Source organism: Ursus maritimus, unplaced genomic scaffold (assembly GCF_017311325.1).
Source record: "Ursus maritimus isolate PB19 unplaced genomic scaffold, ASM1731132v1 scaffold_25, whole genome shotgun sequence".
NCBI classification, from domain to species: Eukaryota; Metazoa; Chordata; class Mammalia; order Carnivora; family Ursidae; genus Ursus; species Ursus maritimus.
The window spans coordinates 42,006,121-42,018,443 of NW_024425008.1; the positions used below are offsets into that span (position 1 = coordinate 42,006,121).

The window sequence follows — 12,323 nt, forward strand, 5'->3', positions numbered from 1 at the left end:
GCCATAGTTTTCCCCCAATCCCAACATTCCTATTCTTATGAACCCAATTATTTAGTATTTGAACAAAATATTTGAATTTTTCTTCCTTCCCAGCACCCTCAAGGTTATCCCAATGGCAGTGGTTTTGTGCATGTAACTTACACTATGGGCGGTTTCCTTGAAAGTTACCACTAAAAGGTGGCAAGAAGAAAGTAGAGGGCTCACCCCTTTGTTAATTATTTTTATTTGATTTGCTATAAATAATTATTAAACACCATTAGTGACAAGGAATAAAGTTCACATCTGTAACAATTGAAAATGGAATGTACAAACAATTAAGACCAAACAATGCTACTAGTGGCACGATCCTCAAAGCACATGACACATGCTGAAGTTCAGCTCTTAATGAGAGTTAGAAACTCTTCCCGAGTCTTTGGATCTTCCCGGAACACACCCAACATCGTGCTGGTCACAGTTTTGCTGTTCATTTTCTGCACCCCTCGCATTACCATACACATGTGTCTACAAAACAAGACAACAGAGGTGGCTTAAAGGAATACGCAGTTGCTGGTTTGGTTTTTAAAGTCAAAAGCAGGCCAAAAAATTAAATCTGATTATACTGAGCTCACAGCTATCTACTGTACCCAAATGTCACTTCTTAGGCAAATGTGACCTTAGAGGTTTATTTACGTTTCTTAGTCATGTAGCTCTTATTCTTATCAGTGGTTGAATCTTTCATGCATCTAGCAGAAGGGAAAACAAGGGAATTTTCTTCCTATGTGAAAATAATACAAGGGGTCCATAGAGTTCAAACAACTTCTGGATAAAAAGAAATTCAGAATTCTCACTTGCTCCATCTGTAGGACTGAAACAGCACAATACTAGCTTAGGTGTTTGGAGAAGTACTGAAGTACGAGGTGTCACCAGGCAGAATCTAGAGAACAGTGACCCCAGTGAGCATAAGCAACCTGGTGAAGCTGACAGCGTGCACAGTACAGAGCTCATTCCATGCCAGAGGAACAGACGAGATGCGTGCAATTCTCGTAATTCATTCTAACTTAAAGAAGTGTCTTCCGGTGCCCTTTATACCCAGTTTTAGCTCCATTTTTTAAAAATGTGTGACAAAATATTAGGAAAAGTCTGCTTGGAGCAGCAAAGAGCTAAAGAAGAAATCAAGAGAAGACACAAAATGCTACTGGTTGCACAAATCACTACGCTTAGGCTGATGACTCCCGACAGCTCCACCACCCCCACCAAAAACAAAACAAAACCAGTCTCCCATACTCTGGTTCCTGCATCAGCCACACAGTAAATGCAAGAGGTTAGCTTCAGGTCAGAGACAGAAAACATGACAGTGTCGATGATATGGCATCACCTGGTGCTGGAAACACAGAGCAGCTGTAAATACCATTTCCGTGCACCACGATGACATCATTAAGGCAAGCATGGACTTACGTGGCTTCAACCACCACCCCCACTCCAGCAGGCCGCAAGGCTTCTGTGATTGCCACGGCAATTTGTTTCGTCAGCCGCTCTTGAACTGTGGGGGTGACAAGAAGCTCAGTTGAAGAGTCTGACACAAACAGCGGTCTTTAGGGTATTTGTTGTCTTTAGGATATTTGAAATCTTAAAAAGCAGACTTCTGTGAGGCTTCAGCACCAAGACACACCAGATTTTACCAGTTTGCTTTGTCTGCTGCCTGGGCCATAGGAGGCAGCTGTTCAATTCCCTCACCCGCAGATCAGCGGCACTGCAGGGAACGGGTAAGAATGACAACTGTCTCTTAGGCGTGCAGAAGACCCACTGATAACAAGCACCTCCACGCGGATGACTAAATAGCTCGCAGCAGGGTTAACAAAGGCACTGTAACCCAATTATTGACTTGTACATAAAGCTGAAAACCAACAATCTAACCTAAACAATGCAGTCCCTGTGCGGAATAAACAACTCGTCTTTGAAAACACATTAAGAGTGTTCACTGCAGCATTGTGTCTATTTGAAAACTGACAAAATCTTCAAATATCTATTAGAGCAGGGAGTGGTTCAATCAAACCCAGCACAGCCATATAATGGAATGCTAAACAGCCAGGAAAATGAATGAGATAGTTACATGCATGTGGGGGAAAAATGTTAAGTGAAAAAAAAATAGGGAAAAAAAAGTGAAGCCCATGACATACAATATGAGCCCATTTAAAAATATAATAAATTGGTTTTAAAATGTTGGTAGATGTACAAAATATGAAGGAATGTGCAAATACAACAATGATTTTTTTCTGGAGGCTTAAAACACTGCAGACTTTCCCTTTCTATGTTATATTCCTATGAGGTTTTGACTTTGGTAAGTCATATGTATTACATGTGTAATAAGAACAACAAAAAATACTTTTTCCTTAAGAAAAAAAATGTTTTTCTGTAAATAAAAGTTTAAAGGTTTACCTTGTAATCGTCTACTATAGATTTCTACAATCCTAGAAAAGAAAGAATTGTTTTAGTTAATCATAAATTTGTTTGAAATGGAATTGGTCAGTCTTCCTCAAAAGACCAAAAGGACTTTATTGAAGCAACTGTAGGGTGTGGGCAGGAGATTAATGCTTCTAAGATGAAGAAAGATACAAAAACTACATGGAAGTGAGAAGAGGGAGAGTCTTGAGGAGACCACCAAGCATGACACAGAGTGGTACTTCCCTATGTCCCCAAAGAGAGAGAGAATTACAGGAATATTCACTTAGGAAAAACACAATGATTTTAGAGCTCCCAAGTCATCAATTTTAGGCCAAGTCTCAAGTGTTCTAATTAATCATATTGTTTAACCAGAGCTTAAAGTTCAAGTTAAAAATAAAAAGACTATTTGTTAATTAATAGCAGGCCATTGTCAACTACTGTACCCACTAAACCTATTAGGATAATCGTATTAGAACTGAACAGACTTCTTCAGACATCTCTTTATAAAGTACATCTATATAAGCACTCAGTGTGATTAACTCCCAAAAATAAAAGCCTCCTGATATTGGCTTATAACACAATCTGTCAAGTGATGGATTTTCCCCCTTTCACATCTTTCACTCTTGTTGTGAAATGTAAAGATGGCCACATGAATTACCTATTCAAAGAAACAATTCACACTAAGGATCTTTTCTTTAAAATTTGGTCTGTTAGTCATGAATTTGGACTCAATTTAAGAATCATTTCATTTAGGAGGCATTTTGTGGCTTTTCCCCGTGTCCCCACTATGATGCTCAGATAAAATTGAAAAGTTGCCCTTTTATACCCATTATAGCCAATAAGGTCAGTAACAGGTACGTTGCCCTGTTTACCACTCAACCTGAATGCAGGAGCCACCCTGATTCTTCATGTTTCTAGATTTATAACACTGAATGAATACAATTATATATTTTTAATTTTGAACAAAAACCTGAGAAAGGATGCTGTTTAAGCTCCTGGATAGGAAATATGTCTTATTTCTTTTGGGTCAAATTTCTATATATTACTTCTTATAGTTTTCCAGATGATTAATTTCTGTTGTATGAATAGGAGATGCCATTGATTTAAAAATTAGTAATGTCTTCCTTCTCATAATCATCATTTCTTTCTCTTGAGTAGAATTTCAGGTACAACGTTAGACAACAGTGGTGATATTGGGCACCCACATTTTGCTCTCTACTTTAACAGCAATGCTTGTGACATTTTACTATCATCCATGACACCTGCCTTTTTCTGGTAGATAGCCATTCTCAGGCCAAAGGAAGACCTTCACACAGATCGCTATTGTCTTCTACGTATATGATTATATGTGATGATCAGGGTCCCTATGCTTAGAGAGTTTATAATTTATTCCTGGTTTATTTGGTTTTCATTTTCAAGTAAGCAGAAGGCATTGAATTTCTGTCTTCTCAGCACTAAAGTTCATCATATAGCTTCCCTGGATTTAAAAAAAAAAACAAAAAACACAAAAACTATTTTGCTCTCTTTCTTGAAGATAATGTGTTGAGAGTATTTGTTGAAAACAGAATTCTAATTTGACACTAATATTCATCTGCTTTTAATATTGCCACTGGCAAACAACCGTCAGTCTAATTGTTGTTACCTTGTAGGTAATGTTTTCTCTGCAGCTGCTTTTATGATATTTCAGTATATGTACTCTGAGGTTTTCTGTGTTGTATCTAGGTGGGGATTTAATTTTTTTGTCCTGTTTGGGATTCATTCGGTTTCCTAAATCTGAAGACTGATTTTTTTGCATGTGCTCCAGAAACGTTTTCAGCCATCACCTTCTCTAATTTTACACCTACCCCATGGCCTCTGTTACCTCCAGGAATTTCAATTAAGGACATGTTAGACCTCCTCAGTCTTCCACATCTCTTACATTCTCACCCATATTTTCCACTTAGCTCTGAATGCAATTGCTTCAGACCTTTCTTCTAGTTCACTATTTTTGGCTGTGTCTAACCTGCTATCTATCTATTTGTATTTATTTATTTGAGAGGGAGATAAAGCACATGAGCCAGGGGAGAGGCAAGGGGAGAGGGAGAGAGAGATTCCTCAAGCAGACTCCCACTGAGTGTGGAGCGGGACACGGGGCTTGATCCCAAGACCCTGAGATCATGAGCTGAGCCGAAATCAAGAGTCCGAAGCTTAACTGACTGAGCCACTCAGGAATGTAACTATATTGGGCTTCAAATCCAATTTTCACTTTTTTTTTCTAGACATTTTTTTATTTGGTCCCTTTTTTTCAGTCTAATTCTAAAAGTTTATTCCTTTGCCAAACTATCAGTATTCTTTTTTTTTTTTTAAGATTTATTTATATATTTTTAAAGAGAGAGAAAGAGGGAAAGAGAGAGTGGTGGTGGGAGGGAGAATCCCAAGCAGACTCCAAGTGTGGAGCCAGACATGGGGCTCGATTTCACAACCCTGAGATCATGACCTGAGCCAAAATCAAGAGTCAGGCACTTAACTGCCTGAGACACCCAGGCACCCCTCAGGATTCTTATTTTCTAACATATTTGTTTTATGTTGTGTATCTGTTAGCTTCACCTCTGCCCTCTTTGACCATTTGTTTCAGCTGACTCTGACTCATGGTGGCTTTTCTTTTACTTTTGGTGAATTCATGCTCCTTGGAATATCATTGGTGGGAATTCTCTGAAGCCAAACTAAAAGTGCATCAGAGAATGAGCACTTGTTTCTGCTAGATGCAAAAAGGTTACCTCCTTGGCAACATTTTAAATTAAATTATTGCCCTGGGTTTTCTGAGGACCACACATGGTGATGTGAATTCTGAGCGTAAACCCTTGTGAATACACGGCTATGGGTTCTTTTCCCTGCTCTCCACAGAACAAAGTTAACAGGTAATATCTCTCCCAATTTGGGGTGGAATAGGGAGGACAGAACCCTGCCTTTGACTCCAGGGCTGGCTAATTCTTGTGAATTCTCACTGGAACTGCCTTACATTTCCCCCAATGTTTGAAATGTACATATACATTATATCCTAGTATGTTATACTAGGAGGGATATCATTACCATCTAGTTACCATAGTCCCAGAATCAGTAGTTCTTAATTTTAATCTAAACCATTTCTGTATTCTTGGAATAAATCTCCCTGGGTCATTATGGAAACAGTACTTGTGCCTGTTAAAGAAGGAGTTGATATTTAGGATTTTTCAACTATATTCATAAGTGGGATTAGTCTATCATCCTTTTAAATGCTAGTTTTATCAGACTTTTATCAGAGATAGGAAGCTTCATCAAATTAACTGTGTAGCTTTTCAGGTTCTTCCATGATCTTGAATAATTTATACAACATTGGAATTAGTGGTTATTTGGAAGTTGTCTATTAAATTGACTGTCCACCCCTTTCCCTCCCACCCCAATCCCAACATTAATTTGACTTTTTCCAATGGTTACTAATTTATCCAGGTTTTCCAACTCTTGATTCATTCCCTTCTCTCTCCATCCTTTTTAACTTATTCATAAAGATTTGAAGTTTCTAAAGCATATTTTTAGTTACATCGCCTCTCATTTCTAGGTGTATTTCTCCTCTCAATCAGACTGCTAAGCAATCTATGATATATGATCTTTTGAATTTATGTTTTCTGTTCTTTTTTAAATTTTCTAATTTAATCATTTTATTTTTCTTACTTCTATTAAGCTTGTTTTATAACTTTTTTTTTTTAATATTGAATGCTTAGTTTATGTGTTGGGTTTCTTATTCAATAATGAAAGCATTTGTGGCTATAAATATATCTCCAAAGCACAGGTTTTTTTTTAAATTTCAGCTTTACTGAGGTATAATTGAAAAAGATTGTAAAGTGTACATTGTGATCTAATATATGTATACACTGTGGGGAAAAAAATCCCCCATCTAGTTAATTAATACACCCGTTGCCTCACATATTTACCTTTTTCCCCCCCAGTGAGAACAATGAACATTGGAGTACAGCTATCTCTTTAATATTCTAGCTCCTATCTTCACTTCCTCTGGATATATACCCAGAATTAGGATTGTTGGATCATATGCCAGTTCTATTTTTAATTTTATGAGGAATCTCCATACTGTTTTCCATAGTGGCTGCACCAATTTACATTTCCACCAATAGTGTACAAGGGTTCCCTTTTTCCAAGCCTCAGCAGCATTTATATCTTGTCTTTTTAATAGTACTGTAGCCATTCTAATAGTTGTACGGTGATATCTCACTGCGGTTTTGATTTGCATTTTCCTAGTGATTAATGAAATTGAGCACCTTTTCATGTACCTGCTGGCCATCTGTATATATTCTTTGGGAAAATGTCTATTCAGTTCCTCTGCCCATTTTTTAATTGGATTGATTCTTTGCTATTGAGTTGTGCAAGTTCTTTATATTTTTTGCACATTAACCCCTTACCAGATATGTGATTTGCAAATATTTTCTCCCTTCTGCAGGTTGCCTTTTCATTTTGTTGATGGTTTCCTTTGCTATGAAGAAGCATTTTAGTTTGATGTAGTCCCACTTGTTTATTTTTTATTTTGTTGCTTTTATGTTTGGTGTCAAATCATCACCAAGACTAATGTCAAGGAGCTTACCCTCTATGTTTCCTGCTAGTTTTATGGTTTCCGGTCTTACAGTCAATCACTTTTAAGTGGATTTTTGTGTATAGTATAAGAAGGGAGTCCAGTTTTCCCAACATCATTTTTTAAGTTTTATTTATTTTTAAAATTTTATTTATTTGAGAGAGAATGAGCAAGCGCACAAGCAGGGGGAATAGACATTTTGACTTGTCACCAGGCTGCAAATTCTCCACTACGGTTAGAGCAAAGAGCAAAAAGAAGCAGGAGGTGGAGGTGGATCACAGGGGGACTTGCCAGCCGAAGGAAGGAGTTTGAACTTTATCTTAAAAGCTATGGGGAGCTACAAAGGAGCAGCAGCATCAAATCCAGACTTTAGAAAGTACATCCTAGCAGTGTATGAGAGCAGATTTAAAGACACGGAGAGATTGGAGACAAGGTGGAGTTCAGAGTTTTATAATCCAGAAAGAACACAAAAAAGGCCCAACAGAGTGGCAGCAAGGATAGCAAGAAGGCAGCATGGTAACAGGAGGGAAGTGGGGGTGCTGCAGGAGGTCAGTGGGCATACAACAGCAATGGATGGATTCCTCCTCACTCCTTGCATTCCAGACAGAGTGAAGATTTAAATATAAAAATAACCCCAAAACATGAGTTTATGACTACATAAAGTTTTACAACTTCTCTGTGGAAAAATGATATTATAAAACAAAATCAGAAGACAAATGACAAGTCTGGAAAAATTATTTGCAGCACCTGACCTAAGTGGTTTAACATTCAAAGAGCTCACATAAATCAGTAATAAAAAGACAAGCAATCCAATGGAAAATTGCAAAGGCTAACTAAAAGCAGGAAGTTTCTATAAGGATTCAAACTCTATTAAAGAAATATAATATAAAGAAATATTTGTCTTTGCTTATTATGTATTAACTATACCTAAAGGAATTTCTCTTCCATTTAGAATTCTGCTCAGCCCTCCACCTCTCTGTCTCTTTAACCCTGCCAGGCCACAGTCATCTTGGGTCCTCTGAACTCGGGACTCCAAACCGGGCATTTCAGTGGTACCTGCTGCCGCATACTGTCCACCCTCCCTGAAGCAGTGGCTGTGTCCTTCTTCTCTCTAGCAGCCATCGCAGATGCTCAATAAGGAGATTAACCATGGCTGCCCTGAGGCACTTCAATTCTATATTCAAGATTTAATTGTGCTCACTCAGTTATGTTAAGGCAAGAAAATGAATATATGTTCAATGGATTTTCAGCAACAAAAGGACTTTTTTAAAAAGATTTTATTTTATTCTTTTAAGATTTATTTAAGTAATCTCTACACCCAGCATGGGGCTCGAACTCATGATCCTGAGATCAAGAGTCGGATGCTCCTCTGACTAAGCCAGCCAGGGACCCCAGCAAAAGGAATTTCTATTCAAACTACATTTACTCTAGACTTCTACTAGAGTTAAACCAGATCAACTCACTTCTGGCATTTTCTTGTTACTTAAGGCTTTACTGTTTGATATTTGACTTCCCTGGCACTGAAAGGTCATTCGTTTAAAGGCAAGCATATAACAGACTTCACATACAAGATTAGAATGAGCAGTGAAGTTTTGCTAAGACATTCAGCTTTCTTTCTTACTCTTCATTCCCTAAATATTCCTACTTCTTATAAGAAATAAGCAGTTGGATAAAATCTTAGCTTTCTTTCCTGTTTAATAGACCTTTTAATCAAATTTTGTTTACAAATATCTGAAAGTAATATACACTCTGTTCTTTGGTTTAGTGTTCCATTTTTTTTTTTAAGTTTTAATCCATTAGCATAAGAACAAATCCCCATGCTAATAATCAACTCCTTTGTATTGCTTCATAAAAGCTTAATTATTGGAGATCTTTCCATTTCACTGGGAAAGAAAATAACCAAAGATTATTCCTTTCTATCCCTAAATTACCATTTAGTCCAAGGTCTTACTGGATTACTCAAAAATCCATTTCCATAAAGTATTAGCCATGGTCTACACGGCACGTGGTCTTATAGAGAAGGCAACTTACATTAAGACCAAGGCCTAATATGGGCCACCAAGCTTCCTTATAATGTGAAAACCATCCACTACATACCTTTCACATTTGGACAGTCTGTTAAAAGCATCAGCAGTGGCAGAATTTCTATATAGGAAAGGCATAGGGTTGGCAGTCTTATTGGAAGGGAGCATGCCACGGGGCTGGGCCTGCAGCTAGGTTTACACAGCAAACACATGGATTTTACTTAGACTGTATCTTACAAAACAGTAAGAATAACCAAATTTAGCAAAGACACTTCCATTCACAGTTGACATGACTTTCTTTATGATTTAGGAGTAAGTTACAAGGGAGGGGGGTGCTAATAGACATCATAGTAAGATTATTTTCCCCCATCACCACCAATACCCTTTTTCAGCCACCCCTTGGCACTACCACTGGGTACAGATCACTGAAAAGTGGCAAGGTGTTTCTGGATTTGTGTTAAGAGCCTTTCTGCAGGGAAGCAATTACAGCTATGATATAAAATATATCTTCATGGTATCAAGTAGCCCTGTCTGATGGAAAGGTCAGAAACTAGGGAAGTTAAAATTTTCTCTTCTACCTACTCTTTCCTTAATCCATAGAGGAAATGAGTGAGAAAGTGGAAGTGAAAACAAAGTAAAAAGAACAACTGTGGAGAACAGCTGTCAGATTGATTGGCAGGGTGGTTTTTACAGATCCCAACACAGAACTGAAAAAGATCTGGACCACCATTTCAGGATTGTGGTGAATCCCAGTGTCTAGGTGGAGAAGAAGCAGGAACCCATCAGAGCCACAGTATAGTTAGTTGGTCACAAAGATTCATTTATTCCAATTTTGATACAGTCACTATAACTTCAAATTATCCACACTTAGCTTGGTTTATTTTAAGGGGCGAGGGGCACTTGACTATACATTCATCACCTATTCCCTCATTGTGTTCTTTTCTAAAAATTTTTTTTTATTTTTTAAGATTTTATTTGAGAGTGAGGGAGCGAGAGAGAGAGAGAGAGAGAGTGACAGAGAGCACAAGCAGGGAGAGGGAGAAGCAGACTCCCCTGCTGAGCAGGGAGCCCGACGTGGAGCTCAATCCCAGGACCCTGGGATCAGGACCTGAGCTGACAGCAGACGCTTAACTGACTGAGCCACCTAGGTGCCCCTCCCTCATTTTGTTCTTAATTCTCTCTCATCTCACACACACTCTCTCACACACACACACACACACACACACACACACACCTCCCAGCATTTTTCCATACTCAGGACTCACTAACTCCCTACAAAGAAATTACAAAAAATATTTAGGGACAATAAAGTATTGGTGACTGAGAGCATCAGACATATAGTCTGATCCCCTAGGTGATTTCCAGTTAAACATAGATGACCATACTTGTCCATTACTTCTCCTTCCTAAAGCTGAAACAAAAATAGTAGCACAGGAATTTTTTTAAAAAAGATTTTATTTATTTATTCGACAGAGATAGAGACAGCCAGCGAGAGAGGGAACACAAGCAGGGGGAGTGGGAGAGGAAGAAGCAGGCTCATAGTGGAGGAACCTGATGTGGGGCTCGATCCCATAACGCCGGGATCACGCCCTGAGCCGAAGGCAGACGCTTAACCGCTGTGCCACCCAGGCGCCCCTAGCACAGGAATTTTTAAAAGGCATGAACCCATAGGATAAAGAATGGAAAAGAAGACTGTAATAGAAAAGAAAGAGATAGGAGAGTAAGTATTGTTTTGGAATATTGCTGAGAAAGCCAAGAAAGGCACAGCATAGTCTTGTGTCTGCAGAGGTAAAGAAACCAGAAATGAATGAATGGCCCCCTGCAGGACCCCCTGGAGATACCCAGGTGCAGTGGAAGACAGGGTTGAGACCCCAAACAGTAGTTTGATTAGAAGTCTGGAAACAGGGGCACCTAGGTGGCTCAGTCGTTAAGCGTCTGCCTTCGCCTCAGGGCGTGATCCGGAGCTCTGGGATCGAGCCCCTATCGGGCTCCTCCGCTGGGGGCCTGCTTCTTCCTCTCCCACTCCCCCTGCTTGTGTTCCCTCTCTCGCTAGCTGTCTCTGTCAAATAAATAAATAAAATCTTAAAAAAAAAAAAAAAAGTCTGAAAACAGTGTAGAGCAATTAGACCCCTGCGCAGGTTTCCTCTTCCCATACATTAGCTACACCACCCTTAAATATGGGGGCTGGACTGAATGCACCCCTGGATCGTTTCCAGTCAAGGAAGGCTCTACAGAGAAAGGTATGAACTAAGACTTTAAGGATGTGCTGGTAGAAGAGGGATGGGTGGTGCAGGAGGAAGGCAGTAAGGGGTGAAACGAAAAGGGATTTGTGTTTCAGGTCCTCCAAATATGTTTGTTTCTGCAGCCATAAATTTGAAGTAGCAATGTGACTTCCAAGTTAGATCACACCAGTCAAGAAAGCCTTATGAGATTCTTGCCATATAGGGGCAGGTCCTACAAATGTGTTTTCCTATTCACCACATAGTCATACTTACCTTGCAAGTTTGCTGAGGCCAAGGACTTGCTTGTTAGGAAGATAACCAATATGGACCTTCAAAGAAGAGATAGAAATCGCAAGTTAAGTAAAAATCCAATGCTTCTTTGTAACAAAATAAGGAAATAAGGAAACATAATACAGTATACGCATTATATAATTTAACACAATGAAAATGTATCAAGATAGCTAGATTAAGACTTAGAAAATGAAGCACTTAGAAAAGCATTTAGAAAATTACATATAATGCAAAAAAGGAAAATATACATGAATGACTGTTAATGAAATGACAAATTTGAAATACAGTCATGGTATTTACTGATGAAGTTAAACTCTTGATATAATTCCTAAAGTTCTTCTTCCATTGAGGGGGATGTACTCTCCAGACAGTACAAATTATCCTGTAGCAACATTAAAATATAACCAGGAAAACTTTATTTTTTTTAATTTTTTTTAAAGATTTTATTTATTTATTCGACAGAGATAGAGACAGCCAGCGAGAGAGGGAACACAAGCAGGGGGAGTGGGAGAGGAAGAAGCAGGCTCATAGTGGAAGAGCCTGATGTGGGGCTCGATCCCACAACGCCGGGATCACGCCCTGAGCTGAAGGCAGACGCTTAACCGCTGTGCCACCCAGGTGCCCCAAAACTTTATTTTTTTAAAATTTTTTTTAATTAATGATTTTTTATTATATTATGTTAGTCACCATGCAGTACATCCCCGGTTTCCAATGTAAAGCTCGATGATTCATTAGTTGCGTATAACACCCAGTGCACCATGCAATATG

At 38.7% G+C, this 12,323-nt stretch overlaps 1 protein-coding gene across 1 annotated transcript in view; it reads right to left on the reverse strand.

Annotated features, from left to right (window-relative positions):
* Positions 1 to 266: 266 nt before the first annotated feature.
* The window catches only part of LOC103674563 (GTP cyclohydrolase 1), a 45,870-nt gene continuing 33,813 nt past the window's right edge, over positions 267 to 12,323 (reverse strand). Inside the window, exons 3-6 of the mRNA XM_040641853.1 lie at positions 11,538 to 11,593; positions 2,416 to 2,447; positions 1,435 to 1,519; positions 267 to 501 (exon numbers count right to left, since the gene is read on the reverse strand). Coding sequence (XP_040497787.1) covers positions 375 to 501; positions 1,435 to 1,519; positions 2,416 to 2,447; positions 11,538 to 11,593 — 300 coding nt within the window. The 3' untranslated portion in view covers positions 267 to 374. The remainder of the gene's footprint in view (positions 502 to 1,434; positions 1,520 to 2,415; positions 2,448 to 11,537; positions 11,594 to 12,323) is intronic.